We start from the raw sequence: 23,450 nt of genomic DNA, 5'->3' as shown, positions 1-23,450 counted from the left end.
CAGAAAAACCACTCCATTGTGTCAGACCAAAGAATTGAAGAGTCCTAAAACAGAGACTCTGACTGAGAATGGTGGAAAGGGGAAAGCAAAGAATTTTCTCCCCACAAATGGGGGAAGTATGGGATCAAATCTGACATTTTTCCAGAAATTCTGCCATTTGTGCTTGTGTGCTTTGTAGAGGAAAGTACTAATTTCTGTGTACACTCACCTGAGTTAATAGAAATATCTGAGATGAAGCAGAGCCTCTTTCATCAGGATAGTGGGTATTTGACACCTTAGAAAGGTGCAAACACTGCCCTGAACCCTCTGAATCCCTAGTGTGCCAGTCTATTTCATCACTGCTCCTTTTGCAACATTTTTCCGCTACGTGAGCACTTGAATCATGTATTTGGTGCATCATAGGCTTTCACTTGAGACCCTGGTCCTCTCCCTAGGGTTCCCTCCTCCTTCCTCCAATTTTATTTATGCTCAGGGAGGTGTCCTGCAAAGGGCTGCATCATGAAACTTCCCTTGGGGCTGACTGAGGCCACTGGAGATGGGACAGACTTGTTAACCAGCTTCTTTTTCGTCAGTGCTATCAAAGCCAGCTTGTCAGCAAGGGCTGAACAAGGTTGGCCAGGCTTTTTGGTGCCTCCTACAATTTCAAATTTTGCCTTTGCCAGATTTGTAGGCCATCATTAACGGGGCTGTTTGGTGGTTAGGGAACTGCTGGGACTTGTGACCTTGCCTTGCCCAGCAGCCGGGCATCTGGAGCAGGAGGGATGCCAAAGCGCTCCATTATATAATGCGAGTTTATATCTATATAAAAATGATAGCTGCAGGGAGCCAGAGCGAGTCTCCTGGTGGGAGTGCAAAAGCAGACACATCATCTGTGCTCAGGTTTGTCTCTCTTCAGCAGTGCCCTCACCTGTGCTGCTCAGAGCCAAGCCCACAGCCACGTGTGCATGACCGTGGCCGTCACATCTGGGACTGCCGTGTGGACAGAATGCGGATCATAACGCATGACCTGCGTCAGAGCCTGACCTTTCCTCCTGTAAACTATTCAGCAGATGTTTATAAAGGTATTTGTAATCTTTAGCTGGTAAGATCAGCTAAGGAAAATTTTACAAACAGGAAGGAATATCCAGTTCTTCAGTGGATTTATTTGCGCTGCCTGATTTGTCCACGTGTATCTGTGAATGGGCTCCTGGCCTGAGAACCCCAAGATAGGCCTTCAGATGAGTCCTAAGATGTTAATTGACACAGCATTCCAGAAGAAAGCTCCTTTCTTTTTGTGGTTTGCTATGAAAAGGATTTTTCTCAGCTTTAATATCTGCAGGGGGTAGTTACGAAAGCAGCTGTTCTGTCGTTAAAGGAGGATGAAGGAGTCCTGTCCAACTGAGCAGCATATTCATTCTCCTCCATTAACTCTCTGCTGAGATCTACAGCTAAGCTGACCAAATGGTGTCAAAGTGGGGTGTTCTTGGGTGTATTCTCCTCTTCCCATTTTGTAAAGTCTTATCAACTCTTGGCTTCCAAAGAAGAAGACGGAATACTAAAAGAAGAGACTGCTTTATGAAATGTCTAGACTTAATGAAAGCAGAGAGCACCAGGCCTCTCGTGGGAGAGCCCCCTTCAGAAATATCTAGAGAAAGATGGTTAGAATTAAATTTTATGGGGACATTTAAATTCTCTTGTGGAATACCATGCCAGAGATAAACCCATGTGAAGCTAAATAACACATTTGGTCTATTACCATGATCAACAGTTGTAACAGCTCTTATTGCACCATGGCCCAAGTCAAACCAGCCAAAAGCTGTACTGGAAATTCAAAATGGAAATTAAGCCTGACATAAGCTTCCTATCACCATTAGTCAGGCTGCCCATAGCATCCAGCTTTGCAGTAAACTCCAGTGTATTCCTGCAGGCCTTTGGGGATCTCAGGGCTTCCTTTGAGGGATGAGGTATTTTAGGCATATGCTGGCACAAAGTGCTGCTGCTCAGCAGTGCTGTTTGTAGTCCTATCCAGAAAACAGCTGCTGGGTCTGGGGCTCTCCCCCCTTCCTGTGGTGGTACGGACACATAGCAAGGCTCTGAATTCTTAAGCAGTCATATGGTGGCTGCCCTGGTGTCCCTCTAATTGCTCCTGTCTGCAGAGAGGGAAATTCCCTGAAATACCACTTCTCAGACCAGGGAGATCTCCTGACGTGTGCCTCAGGCAAAGCTCCTCCAGCCCTGTTGCTGACTCACACCAGACTGGTCTGGCCTTCCACAGCCATCTCCTTCCTCCCTCCAGCTCAGCCCTAGAGGAGCCACCATCCCAGGGACCTTTGTGGTGGGTCCAGAACCTCCCCAGCCTGCCCCAAATGCCATGTCCCCACTCTGCAGTGGCTCATGTCAACTGTGCCACCTTGAATCATCTGGCCAGCAGGATGTCCAGCCAAATTTGTGGCCCATTAGCCTTTCTCTGGCTCAGAAGGTCCTGGAGAGAAGCTGGGGAGTCCTGGAGGTCCTGGAGACTGGGGAGGTCTGGTGTTGACCCTGGTCACTGTAAGGAAGATATTAAACTCTTGGGAGAGTGTCCAAAGGAGGGCAGTGAAGATGGTGAAGGGTTTGGAGCTGTTTGAGAGGCGGCTGAGGAGGGCACTTGACCTGTTCAGCTTGGAAAGGAGGAGACTGAGGGGACACCTCGTTACAGTCTTCAACTTCCTTGTGATGGGAAGAGGAGAAACAGACACTGATCTCTCTGCTCTGGTGACCAGTGGCAGGACCTGAAGCTGGAGCTGTGCCAGGAGAGTTTCATGCTGGATATCAGGAAAGGTTCTTCCCCAGAGGAAGGTCGGGCACTGAACAGGCTCCCCAGGGCAGTGGCCACAGCCCCAGGGCTGCCAGATAGCACTCCCAGGCACAGGGTGGGATTGTTGAGGAGTCCCGTGCAGGGCCAGGAGTTGGATTTATTGATCCTGGTGGGTCCCTTCCAACCCAGGATATTCCATGGCTCTGTGGTTCCGTGCGTGTCGCTGCCCACACCAGGGTGGGGGCACCCATGGCATAGGCTCCTTCTCTCCGGAGGGGGCTGCTCTGAGCCCAGACCCATGGCATGCCTGTGGCAGGAAGCTGAGCCTGAAGCACAGGCTTCAGCTGGTGTGTAATTGCTCAGACAGCTGAGGCTGGCACCCGGCAGAGATCCGGGATGAGCACAGAGCCTGCCTGTCTCCTTGCGGGATGGGCTGAGCAGCGCAGGGCCAGCGGAGGGTGAGGTGTGTGACCCCAGCCTGGGACAGCTCCCTGCCCTCTGCTCCGCTCCTGGGCTCCCCACAGCCCGGCCCCCCAGCCTGGGGATGGGCTCAGAGCAGGGACAGGCTCCAGAGCAAAGGCACCTTCGCTGACCTGAGCCAGCCTGGAGACACAGCTCGGTCTGCTCCTGGCCAGAAAGGAGGGAGCAGTTGAGAAAATGAATACAGTATTTGCAAGGACTTCAGGAATTGTTCCCTTGTTAATAGAACTGCAATTTGTGGAAATATGATGGAGGGTGAAGGTCTGCAAATACTTAGAGGAATAATGAGCATTGTAAGCAACAAGCACCACAGGGGAGTATGAGAAATAGATTGTACCAGACAGGCCATTTCTGCATAATTACACAATTAGTGGACTGGGGAAGACAGTGGATAACCCTTCGCAGTGTGCTGTGGTGCGGTGCAGACCGTGCTGAAGACTGGAGCATCAATTAGCCAGAATAGCTCAAAATGTGGGAAGGCTTGATGGAGGGAGGAGCACTGGTCTGGCGTGGGAGAGAGGGGACACCAGGCAGAATGGTCACTCCCCAGTGTGCTGGGGATGTGCTGCTGATAGCAGGGGGACAGGCGTGGAAAACCCCCACGCTGGGCTCTCAAAAAGCACAATGCAAATGAGGGGAGAGAGCAGGGAATAAATGTCTGCAAGGGAGGGTTTTGACAGTGAGCAGAAAAGGATGATTTTGGTAATAGTCTGCAAAAAACACAGCTCATACCTTTGGGCAACAACAATTATAGGCAGAATTATGTAATGAGAAGGCGCTGTTTGGGAAGCAGTAATTTGGAGAGAGCCCTGGCTGCGTGAGCAGACCTCAGGAGCTCAGTGAGGTCTCTGCTCCAGGCACCTGTGGGCAGAGGTGGCAGTCGGTGGCATCTCCCTGGGCCAGCTGTGGCCTGGGCTGTGCCTCAGTGAACAAGGCAGAGGTGAGCTGGCAGCAGCCCAAAAAGACAATGGTGAAGGGTGAGAGGCCTTTCTTCAGCCTGGAGGAGCCAAATACATGGAGTGGCTGTGAGAAGAGGGAGGGAATGGAAATTTGGAGACGGCTCCTCTTGTGCTCTGTGCCCTCACACCTGCACAAGAGGCAGCATGTTGGGGAGGACAAAAATAATAACGCAGATTTGCTGCTGCTTCTTCCCTGCTGCAAAATCAAAATAATTCCCCCAGGCTCTTCTGTCTCTGGATTAGAGGAGTTCTGCAAAGAAAGTGCTCTCTGCATTGCCCTGATCCTAAAGCAGCCCGGAGCAAGGCACAGATTTGCACTCCCCCACTCCTGGTGGGGCAGAGGGCAGCCTGGAATCCATGTGGGCTGATCTCACCTGCCTCAGTAGCTGCTGCTGTCAATTCAGGCTTTTTTTCATACTGAATTATTTCTGGGAATCACCAGGAACTCCCCTCTCCACCTCCTTCCCCACACATCCTGGAGGAATCCCCTCTGCAGCTTGTTTTCTGTGCTGGTTCCTACCCAGAGAGACAATGTCACTGTTCTCAAGGCCACCCAAGCTCCTCCATCCCTTCTCCCATGGGCAGAGACAACAGCAGATGCTTTTCCCTGCCCATCTCTCTCCCTGGAGCATGAGGAGTTGGGCTGGCAGCTGTGGCCCTGCTCTCTTCTGTCCCCTGGCCACCCAAAACACCTGAACAGGGCCTTGGATGTCTCACAGTCTGGGCCTGGAAAGGATAAAGTTAATTTTCTTCACGGTGGCTCACAGTTGCCATGTTCCAGCTTTTTTTGATCAAATCGACACCAATAAATCACTGAGATTCTAGCTTTGGTTGGAGCAGATTTGGGGCCATGCAATAGGCTGGTAGGGACACAGGCAGGCAGATGGTCTGACCACAGAGATACTCCACAGCACTCAGCATCATGCTTGGCAGTAAATGGGTTAAACCATCTGCCTGGGAGCTGGCTGGGCATGGAGTATTCATGGAAGGGGATGAGTGATTGCCTTTGCATCACATTTTTGTTTTGTTTTCTTCTCCTCTACTCATCCTTCACTTATAAAACAGTTGTTATTATTGTTATTTTTACCCTGACCCCCAAATTTTCTTGCTTTTATTCTTCCTTTTCTCTTACCTCATCCCACTGGGGGTGGGAAGGAGTGAGCCAGCATCTCTGTGATGCTTAGCTGCCCACTGGGGTTAACCCACAGCATCTCCTCCATGGATTCAAATGCAGCACATCCAATTACTCTGCTGCTTCAGGCACATTTTCACCAGGCAAATACAACACAGAACAACACGTGCCCTGCATAATGTACCTGTCCATCTGATCATGCTCTACCCCCACAACATTGCAGTGAGTGATGCTGTATCTGCTCTTCTTGGTCTTTTAAGGTCCTGGAAGAGGTTTCTGGGAAAGAACCTTAATTTGGGTGGAGACACAATCTCTAATAGTTTTTTTTTAAGCATTTCTCTAAGGCAGAGCCCAGGTGTTCTGGTTGATATCCTTGCAGAGGCTTTCCAAGATGCTGGTGTGTCGCTGGTAGGACTTTGCAGCTGCACTCTCTGGGGCTTGCACAGAAGCAAGCTGGACCCATGACGAGGTGAGTCCTTCCTTTATGGACCCTCATGAGCTCTTACACATCTGGGATCTCCTACATGCAGCCTCTCACCCAAGTTCAGATCTCTGGAAACTCCAAGAGCAGCTTCTGATCATTTTTGCTCCACGTGGTCTCAGTTCCTCCTGCCCAGCCTTTATCCTGTCCAAATTCTCTTCTGAATGGGGGAGCTAACACAAAAGATGTGCTTTTTCTGCCCTTGGCCGTGTGGCTGCGGTTTTGGATGCATTTTGTCTTGCAGACATCCCGTGGGTCTGGGCAGCAGCCTGTGGGTGTAGGTGTGAGGAACTGATGGTTGTGTGGGACAGGGAGGGGTGCTGCTGGCTCAGAGTGGCTGCAGGGAAGCAGAACCTCCTACAGATCTCTGCATGCTGTGCACGGGTCTGGCACAGTGCTCAGCCAAGGATCACTCTTTGATCCACTCAGACAAGCAGCTGAGGTGTCAGAGTGCCCCTTGCACGGGCTCTGCCTCCACTTCCACTCCTCCAGCTCCAGACTGACCCCGCGAGCAGGCAAAGGGCTGAGCTGGAGAGGCTTCATGCTATCCCTTAAACATAAACATTCCTAAAAGCAACTTTCCCATTTCTTTGTGGGAGGCTATAACCTGCTGGGGCCTTCAGCACTTTAGCAGAGATGCCTCCAGAGAAAAAGAGACCATAAGAATTCATGGAATTTTCCACAAAACTTCCTAGCCTTTTCTGGCCAGACCTAGTTGAGAGGCTTAGGATGGAGGTGTGAATGGAGGATGCCCTGTTCATTGATTTCATGTGGAAATTGCTGTTGTTTGCTGGGGCAGGAGGAGGAAATAAAGAGGAATTGTTGAAGGAAATGGCAGATGATAAATATCCAGGAGGATTTCAGAGGTGGAGGGGTCAGCAAGGATCTGAATTCTATTTTTAAGGTGTCTGGGCTGGCTCATGGGTACAGACACAGTAACTTAACTGGAGCTGACCCTGAGTGATGAGTGAGTTTGTGCCACTTCACAGCAGGGCTGCTCTGAGCAGCCTCAGAAGCCCAGTTTGAGAGATGGAAAGGGCATCTGTGATTTAAATCTTTCAGTCTGTTATTTAAAGCCCATCATGAAGCCCATCAGCTGAGCCTGCTCACACACGAGCCCTCGGCGCTGCCCTTCCAAAGCAAGGATGGAGCCAAGCTCAGCATGGACTGTGTGTCACAGCTGTGATGGGCCAGGAGTCACCAGAGTGCCTGATCTGGCAGCTCTGGGAGGGCACCCAGACATCAGAGGGCACCCACAGAGACACCCCACAGTGCCCATCTTCTCCAGCAGTGGAGCCTGGTGTAGCTCCACTTCTCACCCACATGGAGCAGCTGCAAACAAGGGCTGGGATTTCTCCAAGCTGGCTGACCCCACTGACATCAGGGTGCAAGGGATGGGCTTGCCAAATGTGTCAGCAGTGGGTTGAGGACACCTTCAGGAGGTGCTTCCCTGTCTTTCTGACTGCTGTCAGAATTAAATTCGTAAGATTTGGTAAAACATGATCACTTTTGTGAGCAAAACCCTGTATGGTTGTAAGACATAACTGCTATGTGATAAATCCTATCAGGACGAGGGTTTGATTCCTTAAGGATGAAAAGGAAAGGGAGTTGCCATGTGAAATATCCTACTTGGGCTGGCTGTGCCAGGTCTCTATCAAGCATCCACAAGACTTGTCCCCTTTCAGAGCTGTGTGTGCATGTGCAGTGGGTGTGAGGCTGGATTTGGGAAAATGCAGATGGGAAACTGAGAATGGCAAAAATGTCATTTGTGCAAGGCAGGGATACCAGGTGATGCTGGAGTGGAGCTTAGCTGTCCCTTTTGGACAGAGAAATAGCTGTACTTGCTGAGTGGTTTTTCTCTTTTCCTTTATGGCAACAAAAGATATGGCAGAAAGAGCTGCAAAAAGGATGGTATTTTTAGATTAAAAATACCTTTCCCAGCTTGTCAGCACCAGCAGAAAAACCTCCTGCACAGCTTGTGCTGAGCTGGTGGTCCAGCAAGTGCCAGTGTCTTGTTTTCTGGCAGGAGATACTTGTGAGGGGATAACCCAGAGGGTCTCAAGCAGTGGCACGAGGGCTTTGCAGTGGGTTTTCTTCAGAAAACTGCAGGTGGGACTCAGCTTGTCAGGAGCCTCAGCTTTGCTGCTTCCACGATGCTGTAGCTCTTTTTGCCAAGTCTGCTGTGCCTTGTAGGAACAGAGTCATAGAGAAATGGTGTCCAGCAGATTGCATTGACAAGCCAAAGGGATGCTGACAGGTACAGTCCTGCTGTGCCTTCCTTTATTCCACATCTCCAGAAATAATGTGCAAGTATTTCTGGCTGCCACCAATTTTGGGTTGACCCCACCGTTAAGCAGGAGCTGGCAGCTCTGGGACAGCCCATGGAATGTGACACAGAGGTTCCCCAGAAGCTGATGGCCACCTCCTGGTGATGCCAGTGAAGGCAGAGTTAAGCCAACAGTGGAAGAGTGTGAGAAAGCCACGATTTAAAATGGGTCATTGTGCTCCCAAGACTGCTGCTGTAAATGCAGCCACAGACGCTTGTGGAGCGTGCGCGCCTGACTTCGCTCCTGAAATTCGGAGGCTGCAGGAGCTGGAACGGGCTTGCCGTCTGGGTTTCAGCTAATATCAGGGAGCAGTGATGGCTCAGAGTTTTTTATTAATCCCCATCAGGCTGGGAGGTGTTGTATTAATTTCTTTCCAGATGCAAAGCTGGCTGTTTTTCCCTGGAGAGCACACTGCTGTTCCGCACGGGAGCAGTGCCTTCTGTCCTCCCAGGAAAGAAGCCAGAGTGCAGAGCAGCAGCGTCGCTCTTCTCCACCAACTCCGTTCTCCACCGGGCTGATCTTTGTTTGAAGAAGCAATTCCACAGCATCTGATGGCAATGGATACTATGTAGGGGATGAGGTAGGGAGGTTCTCTTTTGCCTGATCTCTGTTCTGGTTTCCAGGGGATTATAAAGGATCCAAACTTGTTGGGTTTGCATATAGGCAAATCCTAACGAGGGTAAGGATTCTGTGCCTGGCAAACTCACCCTGCTGCTCAGAATGCTGGATTCCATGCAAGAATTATCCGTGCTTAAGGTATGGCTCAGCCTCTTATATAATTACATCCCTTCTCTCCTTCAAGCCTAAAGCTGTAGAGGAATTGTAAAGACTGAAAAACCCATGTGTTGATGGTGGTTTAGGTTATAACTCTCCACGAGGCTGTTTAAAGCCATAAACATTAAAAGCTGTTTTAGAATGAAATATTAAGTGACTTGTGAGAGTGCAGCTGTTAAAATATGCACCAACCTGGGACACCAAGCTGGGATCAGCTTGCCATTGGGAGGTTTAATTGTATCAGTGCAGCCACAGGAGGACTGAAGTCGCGTGCTGAATGCGTGCTGGGTGTTGTGATTGCTCAGGAGACAGCATATTCCATATGATCCATGATAAAGCTGGATCTGGAGGGGCAGGTCCCTAGCTGGGACGGGGGCCAGCCCATTGGATAAGGTATCCAGATGTACAAGATGTACACCTGCCAAGGTAAAAATTAATCTGCATGTAATATTCCTCACCTGTCACAGGCGAGACTGGGATTGAGCCAAGGTACAAAAATAGCCACATTGGGTGTTGCTGGTGCTGTTCCTTCCCATCACAAATCCCAGGCTGCTCAGGATGGTGGGGCAAAGCCACACACTGCCACTTCTTCTTTGACTTAGATTGTAATTTCCTGGTGCTAAAGATGAGCTGTGCACAGCTTCACCCTCTGAGCCCTGTTCAGCAGCAGGGAATCTTGGATTATTCATTCATTTGGAAAAAGTGTGGGGGAAGAAAAGGTATGGCATCATCTTAGCTGCACTTGTTGCCTTTAGAAACCTCTGCTAAATGCAAGGACTTTGGAAAGGTGATCCCATGAACACACAGACTTTGTGTCTTTAACAGGAATGGAGACAAGTTTGCTGGAGTGGAGGAAGAGCTATAGTTTATCTTCAGAGATGGTGGGGAGGAGCTTAAAAATACTGTCCTTATGGGAAGAAATTAGTGGGAATAGCTATTTCAGGATGAAAATAAAATTGCAAAAGAAAAGCAAGGAGGGAGGAAAATGTGTTTTTTATGACACACATCCATTTGGGACACACTTGCCTTGCTGCTGGCAAGGCAGATATCCCTAGGAGTAAAACATCCAAGTACCTCAAAACTCGGCAGATTTAACACCAAAATCAAGAGTATTGGGTTTGGGCCTCGTTATGCCTGGTAAATGCTGTTTTATGGATTTAGGGGCTGTGTTAATCCCTCGTGGTTGGCCTGGGGACAGTGCCCATGGTGGGTTTCCATTCATACAAGATACGAGATGGGACCTCTAATCGTACATAGGAGTACATAAATATCATATTACATATGATACATATATATCATTTGTAATCAGGTATAAAACACTCCTGGGGATTCCAAGGAAGTGTTTTCCCAGGCTGAGGAAAACTGGGTGAAATTGGTTGGGTGTTAAAACGTTCTCAAGAAAATGAGTAGAACTGGGAGCTCTTTGAGCAGAGGCCAAGAAAGCAGAGATTTCAGAGTCAGGAATGTGGGCAAGGTTTAGCCCATTGATGTCCTATCTTGGTAGCTCTGAAATGCACAGCTGGAAGCAATAAGAAGGTTGACAAATTTAGTAAAGAGAAAAATAGGTAGCAGTCCAGGTACATCTGGAATTACGATGTGTAGACAACAAGCTTAAAGACGTCTGGAGGGAAATTGCCTATCAAGTCGAGCTCAAGTACAAAATTACAGGACTTTACAAACATATTAGCTAAGAGAAATATGGTAATGAGCCAAAGAGTGGAATAACCATGTGGGATTCATCATTCATAATGACCCAGAAGACACTAACTGGTCAGTAACCACTATTACCTTGCTTTTGGAAAAGAATCAGTAGGATGGACTACTGCTGTCCTGTGACAAGGAAACAGGGAGGGTCTGGAGAAGAGGAGGCTTCAGGGAGACCTTATAGCAGCCTTCAGGTACCTAGAGGAGCTTACAGGAGAGCTGGAGAGGGACTTTTCACAAGGGCATAGGGTGAGAGGATAAGGGAAATGGCCGTAAGCTGAAACAGGGTAGGTTTTGATTAGATATTGGGAAGAAATTCTTCCCTGTGAGGGTGGGGAGGCCCTGGCACAGGGTGCCCAGAGCAGCTGTGGCTGCCCCATCCCTGGAAGTGTCCAGGGCCAGGTTGGACAGGGCTTGGAGCAACCTGGTCTAGTGGAAGGTGTCCCTGCCCATGGCAGGGGTGGAATAACATGAGCTTTAAGGTCCTTTCCAACCACAACCATTCTATGGTTCTAGGTTAAAACAACGTATGTTAGACTCCAAATCAGGCAACTTGGGAGCTTTTACGTCATAGTTCAGAGCAGGTTTGCTCAGGCGCTGTCTGGTGTTCGCATCTGAGCTTCTCCTCAGGCTGTGCCCCAGTGCTCAGTGTGATGATGTGCTCTGCTCTAACTGCGAGGGCAGTGTTGGGAGGTCTCTACCCCTCACATACGAGTGAAGGAGTGCTTGACTAACACCAGAAAGCCAGTGCTGGCAGGAGGTCACTGCTCCATGAGGTGTTTCTGTGAGATCATCGTCACCAGAAACCTGGAGGTGAAAATGCTCATAAAATCAGCAAGAGAGACAGAGACTGTGAGGAGAAAGAAGCTAGAGAGGGTACCCGGTGTGGCTTGGCATACTGGCCCCTTGGAAACAAAATGAAGCTTCACCACAGAGACTGGGGCTGTGAGAGAGCAAAATAATTCCTCTTGGTGACTCCATTTGGCAGAGCAGGGACTTGATGGGAGCTGCAGTAGAAACACAGAGGGACAGATTTTCCATGTGAAGCCCAGTGCCTGAATGTAGCACTTGGGAGTTAAAAGGCTGGGAATGGGTGGCAGTAGGGATTTTGCCTCTGTATTTTCCTCTGTCCACAAGAGACAATGGAATAGCGCCTGGTTTTTGTGTTCTTAGCTTAAGTAGGATATTGCAAAATGGGATAGCCACAGATATGATCCTGAGCTGGAGAAAATGCCATACAGCAAGGAATGGAAAAAAACCAAACTTGATCTGTTTAGCTTATCAAAAAAGAAAATTGAGGGATAACTTGATTACAGAGTGTAAGTACTTCCATGGGAGAAAATACCAGTTGCTGAAGAGCTTTTTAATCTAGATGAGAAAACAAGAGTAAGAAACAATGGCTGGACAGTGAAGCCAGATATTTCACTTCAGAGTAGGCAGACATTGTTAACAATGAGGGTGATTAACCACTGGGAGAGGATCCCAAGGGGGCTGATACCTCGTTCATTTCTTGATGTCCACACACCAGGCGGGCGCGCGTCTCTGGAGGACACGCTTTGCTCACCAGTGCGGAACTGGGTTTGATTCATGGATAACTGGATCAAATGTGCTACCCAGTGCCCTACAACTCCTGGCTCCTTTGGGCCTTTGAAGCCCTTAGCTGCTTCTGGGAGTGATTTGGCAAGTTCTCTGGGGCTTTCCAGCTGACGATTCTGACGGACTTTTGAGGTGATGTCAGCATGGGCAGCCCTGCAGAAGGGGACTGGGCTGAGTCTCTCATCACGTGTTGGACTGTGGGAAGGGCCTGATTAACCCCCAAGCAGGTGAGAGGTGGGCTTAACCAACCACCTAGAGCTCCCAGAGATGGAGGACAGAGACAAGAAGTGAAGGTAAGGGCTCTCCAGCTATTCCTAACTTTTGGAAAGTCTTCCTGGGACAGCAAAGAGCTGGGTGCAAGGGCAGGTGGAGTCACTCTGATTTATGGTGGGAACAACAATAGGAAGAGAAAGGCCAACTTAACCCCTCTGCAGGATTAAGGCAAAATGAAAATGGCTGGCACATCTCTGCCCTTTTCTTTAGACTCCACTGCCTCTCTCATATGACTGTGTGAACCTCAGCAGCTCCCCAGAACACTCATTTCTGTGATGCTCCAGAAGCTGTCCAGAACTTACTTTCAGTCAGAGACAGAATCAGCAAGTGGAAAACCATCTCTGGACTTCATGTGTCCAGGACACTCCTGGGTGAGCTTCTCCTGTCCCGTAGCCCTGTTTCCCTCACCCTCCCACTGCAACCCAAGGCATCTCCTCAGCCAACTGGGAGCAGTGAGCAAACGGTTAAAGTTTTGCTTCTCCACCCAGTGGTGGGTGTTGTCTGTGTCAGAAACAATATAAGAACAGTCGGAAGTTGCAGCTGGCAAGTAACATTTGGAGTAGCAGTCGTGGGGCATATAGATCTGGTGTGGACTGTCTTTTCCTGAGACTGTAAACACTTGTGCAGAATGTCCGAGAACAAGAAAAAAGGGAAAGGAAAGAGCAAAAAGAACAAAGAAGGGAAAAAAGGGGAAAGAGAACCTGACCCAGGAAAAGGTACTTCCCATTTTTAACAAATTTTACTTAAAGGAAGAAGAGATAAGCCAGCAGGAAAATACTTGTGGGTTGCATGAGGGTGCAAATGCCAGGGACTGTTTGCCAGGCGAGTGTGCAAATCTCTGCATCTCATTCATATTTCATGCTGTTATAGGTCTGCTTTTGTTACAGGTCTGCTTTCTTCTTCATCTTCTCTCTTTTTTTCCTTCCTTCTTCTATTTTTTTTATTTTTTCTATGTTTAAATACCCAAAGCCCCAAGACTATTCAGGGCAATCTGCTCTTTCATGATCAGCAGTACTCAGCTCCTGTCATGGTGATATGGGAATTGAGGGGGTTTGTGCTGATTCTCTGGGGGTTCTGCTGTGTGGTGATTTGCTGTTTAGCTGGTTGTTTTCTTGCTTCTTCTTGAGGTAAATATCAAAAGCCATAATTTTGGAGGGTCACAGGTACTGTTCCTTGAGACAGACCAACTCTCAGAGATCAGATTTGAGTTATAGCTTCGGTTTTTGAGGTGACTGCAATGACCTGTAGTGAAAGACACATGGGCTCTTTGCTGATAATGCTGATATTCCTGAAATCAGGCTGTTCTTCAGAGACCAGGCTGCTCCTTGCTGACTGAGTAAGGCAATATTTATGATACTGCCAGGATTAAACGTTTTAACGGATACAGTTCGATTCCTGAGTACACGGGTAGTGCAAAAACTGTCTTGGAAAGATACAGGAGATTTGGTGGTAATGCAGCCCAGTGTAATTCCTTTCTCTCTCATGGCATCAGGGAGGGATTATCCTGGGCTGTTTCTTATCTGTAGTTTATCTGGCAATGCATTTGGAGAGAGCAGCAACTGTGTCAGGCTTTGTGTTTTATCAGTGTTAAAAGAGGCTCCAAGCTGGACCGGCTCCTGTCCTGAGCCTGTCAGCTCAGCTGCTCACTTGCCTGGCTGCAGTTCTGCTCTTGGTCCTGCTGCAGTGACATGAGTGACCGCTCTTGACCTGAGCAGGTTTGTTCTGGCTTCACTGGCATCACAGCTGGCAGGATTTGCCCCTTCCCTTTTTCATCCCTTTACCCTGAGCATGGAGACCCTGCTGTGCCCAGAGCAGGGGCTCCTCCAGCACCTCTGCCCCGAGCTGCTGGGGTGGCAGTGGGTGCTGATGCCGTGGCAGGCTGGTGACATCAGAACAGAGCTGATGTTGCTGTGGGATCTGGGAGGAGGCTTTTGGGAAAGCTTCAAGACAGGGAGCTTGGAATCACCAGGCAGAAGCAACAGCCGCTTGAAGATGACGGGCTCTGCCCTGGGGGCTCAGGAGGGTGCAGGGGTTGGGGGCTGTCTCAAGCCATCACCAGCATTCCCCTGCCTCTGAAATGTGCAGAGGGCACAGGGCAGTGCCTGCAGCGTGGGCATCTCCTTTGCTGGGAGCAGGAGGGTGCACTGGGAGGCACTGGCTGGGGCACAGCGGGGACATGAGGCACACTGGGACTGCCCAAGGAGCAGCCACCTGCTTTGGGAAGGGCCAGCTGTGAGCTGAGGCTCAGTTTTGTAGTGCCACATCAAAGCCCTGCAGTAGTTCACTGCCCTGGAGAGAAAAAGACCCTTTACCTGTCTTTACTCCCTCTGACAACCAAGTCTTCTGCTGAGATGCATTGCCAGGCTGTTTTATCACATATAAATCCCACAACCTTGGCTGAAGTGCAAACCCCCTTTCTCCCTACTAATGGATCCAGGGTAGAACTGGGGATGATTGCATTGGTCAGGTGGTGGAGTCACCATCCCTGGAGGTGTTCAAGATGTGGCACTCAGTGCTCTGGTCTGGTTGAAAAGGTGTTGATTGGTCAAAGGTTGGACTTGTTGATCTTAGAGGTCTTTTCCAACCTAAATGATTCCATGAGTCTATGACTCCATGATTCTGTCTGCACCTCAGCCAGAGAACTGAAAGGTTCTATATTTGGCTTGCATGGCATCCTTTTATTTGCATTCCTTGTTAACTGGATTGTTTAGATCCAGGTCGCTCGTTTGCCCTGCATTGCTACAGAGGTTGCCCTCTCTTTGCTCTGTCCATTAGAAGAAGACACTTGCTTGTCTGGTGTCCCTGAATCAAACCCCACTTTGGGTTGGGCTGGTTGGGTCTAATGGAACCTGAGATCACCTTTTCACATCATGGGTCACCTTTGCTATGTGGTCTAAGGGACACCATAGCAACAGTTCCCCAAAAGAGCCTTTAGAAGTGAGGAGTTCTTCCTCCAACCACTTCTGAGTGGGTGCCCCAGTCCAGGCACACAGACCCTCACTCTGGGCAGCAGATCATCCTTTGGACCATTTCTTCAGCTTGAGGCTGGACCTCAGACTGCTCTCCAGCATGCCCAGGCAGAAACCCAGCCCTGGCACACACCAGGCCACTGTCTGAGCACTGTTGGGCGGATTTGTATTCTCTGTTTTCCCTGGCTGTAGAATTTCCCTGCAAATGGGATGTGCTGACCCTCCTGAAACCAGTAGGCAGAAGAGGAATCTACAAAAATTCCTCCTCCTGCAGAGACTCCTGCAGTCTCTGTGGATATCAGGACAGGAACACTCATTAGATTGTCTGCACAGGGGAAAGTAAGGGAATGATGGCAATGTGCAAAGCCTTCATCCTTCACACTGCACCCCTGAGCAGCCTCTGCTGAGGGACAAACTTTGATCCCTATGACATTCTGACAGGCTTGATGTACCCTTGTGATCCTAGATGTCTGCATGGAAAGTTACACTCAGACACCCCTTTGGGGTGTGCTCTGTAGAGCCCCAGGACAGCTGTGGCATGGCCAGGGCTCACCTGGACTTCCAGAGGTGATGTCCCAGCCCTGCCAGCTGCTCCAGGGGAATTGCCCCAGGTAGAGCTCTTCACTGCCAGTGAACCAGAGCAGCAGAAAAGCCTCTGGAAGGAAGAGAGGGCTGAAACAGTAGTTTGAGGAAAGAGCATCCATGTGCCATGAGCTGTGCTGGATTTCCCCTGAGGTCTCTAAAACTCAGGGGAGGAGAGGATTTGTCTTCCACTGCAGCTTTTAACACAATTGTTTTGGCTTCCGTGAATGTGTAAAAGAGGATTGCTGATCCCATGTGAAGTGCTAGCTTTGTTCTGAGGACTCTCTATAACCTAAACTCACTTTTTCCTGCCTCTAGTGATGCAGCTGTCCTAAAGTGAGTGACTTGGCTACAGCTTTAGCCAGTGGAAGAGCCTGTGAAGGCCTCCAGAGGGAGATGGTGTCCACCTATGAAAACAAACCATCGGGATCCCTCTTCTAGACGTTTGTGACATGCATTGAAAAACAGAGGGCCTGTGTCCCACCCAGCACACGTGGAAGGCACACCCTGCAGGGGCTACGTGAGCTGTGGGGTGTAGGAACAGACCCACAAATTAATGTGAAATGCTCCCACAAAGTTCAGGTCTGGGAGAGAACGTCTTCACTGCAAGGGAAAGATGTATTTTATCATCTGCTGTGCGTGGCATGGGGGAGTCAAAGTCATGACTTTGGGACAAGTCCTTGAGTGTAAAAGCAGCTGCCCTGGCACATTCTGAAAGATTTGGGGTAGACTTTGGGGAACTGAGACAAAGGGACCAAGACCAACACCAACGTTCACAGCAGGGCTGAGCAGAGGCAGAGCTGTGGCAGGGGATTGGGATGAGAAGAAAAAAGGGCTGGAGGAAGCCTTGCTAAGTGAGATAGGCAAGGAGCAAGTTGAAAAGGGTCTGCATTTCATCTGTACTTTTGTGAGGTCGCTTGGGGAGAAAAGACCAGAGAAATGTAAAGCATTTGGTTAGTTAAATTCCCCAGCAATTCCAGGCATTCCCTCTTATTTTTATTTGGTGTTCAGGAAAAACACTGTGTGTGCTTCAGCTTTTTGTTGTTTGTCAGTGCTAACAAGCTGGCAGCACAGGCACTGTGCTTTCTCTTGAACTGCCCATGGCAATTGCTAATGCTGGAAAACTACTCAGAGAGCAGGTGAAGAGTCTCTGCAGAGAGTATCTCATGTTTCAGTAGGAACTGGCTTGACCTCAGCCCCCAGATGAGTCAGGAATTGGTTGAAAGGTTGTGCAGAAGGGTATTGCAATTGAAACTCCCAAAGCTTGAAGGGGAAGGTGCCCCTGGGCAGGAGCCAGCAGTGGGACTGTAGCAGGAGCAGGTGCACATTGCCCAGGTCTGTGAGCCTGGGCTGCTTCAGGGTGCTGCCACGTTACCACAGAGTTTGGGGACAGATGTGAAAGCCCCTTGCAGATGCTGAGTGCAGCCTTTGTGGTGAAAGCTCGTGGCCTCAGAGATACTCAACAGCAGCACAACTGACTGCCAGCCAAGGCACCTCCGTGTGGGCTGTGTGAACATGCTCCTGATTTGTTCTCAGTTTTCTGCTGCAGTTCTAAGGAGCTCGTGGAAATATTAGCCAAAAAGAAGGTTTGTTTACAAGAAGAATAACCCACAGCGGATATCCTACAGTAGCAGCTCTGTTCTCTATAAACACCCAGGCACACAAGGTACCAGATGTCAGCTGTGCTCCAGGATCTGTCCACATGCGTGTTTCCACTGGCTCAATCCATGGGCTGGTGTTCCATGTGGCTGGAAGCACACATGGGGACAGTTACCGCGCACCGGGGAACGTGCAGGGACTCGCTCAGCTTCGGGAATGGAGGGGGTCTGACTCACAAGCTCCAGTGATTCACGCTGGGGTAAAGGAAGAGATAAATCCCAGCTCCTTTCTGGTCTTCAGTGGAGCCCTGCTGAAGGAGGGATTGAACAGAACATGCAGCTCTGTTCCTCCACTGTCCATGGCTCACAGTGTCAGGTGTTAACACGAGCAGGAGTTAGGGGAGAGGGACCCAGCAGGGTTGAGGAACAGCCACTCAGGCAGACTACAGGGCTAGGAATGCCTGGCAGAGGGGCAGGATGCAGAACAGTACATTAGTAAGTAATCCCACTATAGATCCAAAAGCTGGTGAGTCAGAGCTCTGGGCATTCCATTTCCAATCCCTTTTTGGAGGTGTGAGTAACCTGGGAAAGGCAGTCTCTGGAAAGAGGAGGAACATCTGGAGAGGGGCTGAGCACAGCCTGGCTGCCGACCTTGGGGGTCATGTGCTCAGCTCATTCTCCTGCCTCATTAACGTGATGGGCTCCAGCTGCAGCCTGGCTGAAGGAAAGCTGTGCTGCCACGAGCTGCCTGGCTTTGACATCCTTCCTCCTGCCTCTGGACTGCCTGAGTCCTGCTCTGAGCACTGCCCTGAGCCCGAGACTCAGCTCAGAGCTGAGCTCCAATGGAACTGCAGCCAAAAACTGCCAGGAGAAGGTGGGATGAGACATGGGCAGGTTGTCCTGTGGCATAACTCCTGAGGGAGATGAGCCTCCTGTTCCTCTGACCCCTTCTCCTTTTCCCTCAGATTCCAATGAGTGCTTTCAGGTGCACGAGGGGGGATGTTCAGCCTAGGGAATGTATGACCCTGTGCCTCTTCCAGTGCCTGAGAGCTCTGTTACAGCTCTCAGGATATGGAAGGAGTGGAGCTTTGGGTAACACACCTCCTGCTTGGGTGTGCTTGCTTTCTTCTGGCAGCAAAGCTCCATAAAAACCACAGTGTCTCTTGAAGAAATCAAGTTCAAGAGGAGCTTGAGAGATGCAGCTCATGCCTAGGATCCTAAATCCAGGCTGTTTCCTTTGGCTGAGGAGTCACGAGACTGTGAAATCCCAATAAAGCCTGGATGTCTGTGCTAGAAGGAGTGCTCAGAGCAGAGGCTGTGGATAACCTGGAGCTTTCCTCTGGAAAAGCTGCACCTGTGTGGCTGAGGGTGAGGCTGGAGGCTGTGGAAAGCTGGGTAGGAGCCTCCCAGCACTCCTGGCTCCCCCAGAGTCCCTCGGTGCTTGTGGAGCTCCTTGCCCTGGCTCCTGGCAGCGTGTGCTGCGCTGGGGCTGGTCAGGGACGTGCTGGCAGGGAAGGCACTTTGGGAGGGCGAAGGCCTCTCCAGCAGGGCTGGACATGCATCACCTGCTGTGCTGACCTCCTGTCTGGGGCAGGACAACAAAATCACATGACTGGGGAAGGGAACTCTGCACAAGGGGGAAGCTCTCACTGGACCCACTGGGGACTGAATGGGGCAAAACTGCCCATTGCCTCCACATCCCATGGGGGTGTCCAGAGCAGGGAGAGGTGTGCCTGGCCTCCAGGCTGAGTCCTGGTCCTGGTCCTGGTGCTGTGCCCAGGTGACAAACGGTGTTTGAAGCAACGTGACCTGGGATGGTCTCCTCTCCAACAAGGGCAGCGCCCCGTTGTTGCATTTTTGAGATGTTATTGTAACAACAAATACAAGAGATAATGGTAAAAATTAAACATTTTAGGTAATTAATAACTCTGGTAATTAGGCTTGGCAGACTCAGCCATCAGTTCTTATAATGGATTTTAGTTCAGGCGTGTCTGGAAGGCAAGAGCTCCTCAATACGAGGCAGAGGTGCTTTGCAGAGGGGATCAATAGGCCACACAAGGCTGTCTCCATGCAGCAATGGTGTGATCAAACTTCTGAGGAGCCTGGTGGTCCTGCAGCTCTTCTATGGTGTGCTTCATCCCTACTATCCCCTGAGATTTTGGACTACAAATCGAAGTCAGAGCCCAGTTTTTCTTGCTAGATTTTCATCTGTGGTGAGGATGAGGAGGGGAAGGAAACCACATTTACACTCCAAGTCTGATATTTGGTAGCAGATCAGAAAAAGTGTTCTTTAGGCAAGCAGTGAAACTTTAATTTACCTTAAGACTGCACTAAAGTCAGGTGCTTTAGTGTTCAGTAGGTTTATTTTTAAAAAAAGACACCCCAAAAATTGGAACCAGATTTCCTGCATCATTGACCAGTGTTTGGAAGCCCTTCAGAGAAGCTTCTTTTTTGGTGTCAGAATTCGCACATTTCCTTAATTTGAGGGTAAAATCAGGTTGAAATCCATCCAGCAGGTTCTCAGCAGATGTTTCTCTGACCTATCTCCTCTGGCTTTGTTGGTGGATGTGTGATATGTACCAGCTGAGCATCCAACCCTCTGGCTTTCAACAGTTTTTGATTTGAAGGCTGGGACTTTATTCCCCTCCAAAACTCAGTGTGTGTGTGTACATATGTTTGTGCTCACATGAGTTTTTTCTTCCACTTTGAAGCCCATAGGGCTTTGCAAGGATTCCCTGGTTTCTGATGTGCTCCAGCCCTCTGGGAGTGTGGAGATGCAATTTTGGCTAACACACGGCTCTGGCAGAGCCTGTACTGACCCTGATGCTCCTTCTCATGTACATCTCTTCCTCCAGTCAGACCACTGACAAAACTCCCGTGCTCAGCATCTCCATCTCTGGCTCAAAGCACACCGAAAGAGCTCTTTGTGTCCCAGCTCTTTCCCACCCCCTTGGCTTGACCCAAGTGTTCCTCAGAGAAATCTCCTTGTTCTGGCGGCAGGCTGGTCTTCTTCCAGCAGCAGTGCAGATGTGGATTTGTGGAGTCTCCTCAGAGCTCCTGGTGTTGGCCACATTCCTGATGTGAGAAGGACGATCAGCCAAGGAGCTCAGGTGCCAGCAGGGAATGGGGAATGGATGCTCCCGGGAGACGCCGGGACAGGGAACGGAGGCAAAGGTGCTCCCCAGCACGGCCTGGCTGCTCTGGTGCCTGTCTCCTGTGCCCATTCCCCAGCTCAGGGGAGCGGGGCAGGGCTGGCAGAGAGGGATGTGGAGTTTGGGCCAGAGGGAAGGAGGATCTTCCAGCCGCTAGCACGGTCCTTGTGCACACAAGGTAACGAGAGTTAGCTGTGCCCGTGCAAACCTGCTGCTCTCTGCAGGAGAGAAACCTCAGCTGCACTGAAAAGCAAAAAAAAAAACCCAACCCACCTGTCTGAGCTCCATTGCAGAGCTTGGAGGCAAGAGGAATTGGTGGTACAGGGTTTCCTCAACCTGCCCTGCTCTGTGATGCCACCATGGATGGGCACAGCAGCTCCAGCTCCACATCTCAGCAGATCCCAGCGCTGGGCTCCGGCTTTGCCACCAGCAGAATGAGCTGAGGCTCTTGTGCTGTGAATCTGATGTCTGGAAAGGGCTGAGTGTTCAAGTGATTCGGATCCAGAGAGCTTTGCTAACAGGTCCCATGCTCACAGGATCCAGGGGTGGAGGTGCTGGAGCAGGGCAGGATGTCTTTCAGAGGCCAGGAGTCTCCCTGATCACTGCCCCAGGCACAGCTCGTTTCCCTTGCAGAGATCTTTCGTGTTTCATCTGCTTATTCAGGCTTTTGCCTGAAGGGCAAGGACAAAGAATGCAATGAACTCCTTGGCATGGAAGTATATTTTGCTTCACATTTGTCAATAAATGAGATTAGGTTTCTGTATTTGTGCTGAGAGGCTGCGTGAGAGGCACGTTTAATGAATGCTAAAATAAACTCTCTGAATAGCTGTGGGGTAACAAACACAGCTGAAACTTGCATCTCAGGAGAGATCCTGACATTGCAGAGATGCCAGTTATATGACCAAGCAAAAACGAGTCAGCCCAAACCTAAAATTACCCTGGATCTTTCATGAAACGATGACACAAAAGCAGTGTGTGCATGATAATGACCACGCTGCTCCTCTGCTTGAAAGAACATTTCCAACTCAGTCCAGGGTTACCTCTCCCAGTTCTTCCAGGTATGAATACTCTTTGTCCAGAATCTGAACCTTTCATCCCAAAAAAGATGGGAGGCAGCATGAACTGCCAATTCCTGTCTCTCCTTCCCACTGCCCACCCTGCTGAGTCCTGACTCCCCCCTTTTCTGTCCAGCAGGGCCAGTGAGACCACGTAGGAATAAGGAGATCTCTCTGCTGTTAGAAGCAGACATGTGGCTCAAAGGTATCAAGGTTTAAGATCCATGAAGAAACAAGGATGGATTTCAGGAGGGTCACCTTGAATCATAAAATCACAAACTGGTTTGGGTTGGAAGGGGACTTAAAGCTCACGTCATTCCACCCCTGCCATGGGCAGGGACTTCCACTATCCCAGGTTGCTCCAAGCCCTATCTAACCTGACCTTGGACACTTCCAGGGATGGGGCAGCCACAGCTTCTCTGGGAAACCTGTGCCAGGGCCTTCCCACCCTCACAGGGATGATTTTCTTCCTAACATCCAATCTAAACCTACTTTTTTTTCAGTTTAAATCCATTTTCCCTTGTCCTATCAAATATCTTGGCAAATATGGTGGTAGCTGGGGGGAGGAAAGGCTAAAAATCTGGAGGAATGGTTTCAGATGACGGCTAAATGAGCACTGGGGTTTCTTGTGGGAGGCTGGGGGTGGGAGGGCAGTGCCCACCCCCCCAACACTCAGCAGCACTGCAGCAGCCAGATCCTGACCACTGAGGCTCTGACTCAGCTCTCCTGATTCACGGTTGTGCACTTTCAGGCACGAGGGTGAAAAGGTTTGTTGGTAACCCAAGGAAAGCTGTCAAGTGAAAAATGTCGTGGGCAGAGGTTCCTGGCTCTCTGCTGTGGGAAGCAGGGGAAGGGGCAATGCCACAGGGACGTGTCCTGAGGGGATTCTGCTGTTGGATACCACTGGCAGAGCAGCAGTAAAGGCACAGTAAAACCTGGGGCTGTGCAGCCCCAGCACAGAGCCCCTCTGGCAAGCTTTTGGCTCCCCAGGGCTCCTCTCTCAGCTCATTTGTTGAGGAGGGGGCAGCGCTGCTGCTCTGCCCTGCTGCTGATGCTGTGGGTGCTGCAGACCCTGCCCATGCCAAGTGACCCTGGCTCCCACAGACCTCCCAAGCTTTAATTCTTCTCAATAATACTTCTGGCTCTTCTCCTGGCACACTCCCAGACTGCCCTCCTGAATCTGCAGACAAGAAGCTGCTCTTGTTGTTTGGGACTTTACTAAGCTGCAATTCAGGGAATTTCTCCTTTTTGTGGTCAAGCTTATCCATCCTACCTGCATCTGCAGGACAGAAGAGAAAGCAGGAATGGCAAAGTTTGCAGTGCAATGGAAATATGCTGATAACAGCTTTCAAAACCCTCTCTGTCCATGTAGCATGTATTTTGTTGGTTTTTTTTTATTATTAAGACTTTTAGAGAGGTTTCCTTGTCTATCCTATATTTAGAAAATGTGGGCAGGCCATGCAATTTTAAGAAGCAGCCTTGTGTTGGCAGGGCCATTGCTCATTTCATGTGTTGTAACATTTTTGTGTTGGTAGTGTTTTGAGTCGCTGTTTGAGGGAGATTCTGTGAGTCACAGCTCTGGTTTTCTTGTG

At 49.9% G+C, this 23,450-nt stretch overlaps 1 protein-coding gene across 6 annotated transcripts in view; it reads left to right on the top strand.

Moving 5' to 3' along the window:
* The window catches only part of NRG2 (neuregulin 2), a 153,166-nt gene that overhangs the window by 57,084 nt on the left and 72,632 nt on the right, over positions 1-23,450 (top strand). For 2 of the 6 annotated variants that reach the window (XM_088063527.1, XM_014253053.2), the window contains exon 1: positions 13,079-13,218. The exons of the other annotated variants lie outside the window; for them this stretch is intronic. In XM_088063527.1, coding sequence (XP_087919653.1) covers positions 13,131-13,218 — 88 coding nt within the window. In that variant the 5' untranslated portion in view covers positions 13,079-13,130. Of the gene's footprint in view, positions 1-13,078; positions 13,219-23,450 lie in introns of those variants that run through there. 6 annotated transcript variants of the gene reach the window in all.

Source organism: Pseudopodoces humilis, chromosome 17 (genome assembly GCF_049639895.1).
Source record: "Pseudopodoces humilis isolate 2021_Gansu_Grassland_sample_001 chromosome 17, ASM4963989v1, whole genome shotgun sequence".
Classification (NCBI taxonomy): domain Eukaryota; kingdom Metazoa; phylum Chordata; class Aves; order Passeriformes; family Paridae; genus Pseudopodoces; species Pseudopodoces humilis.
The sequence above is the reverse complement of the archived record's forward strand: the minus strand, read 5'-3'. Positions and strand labels throughout refer to the sequence as shown.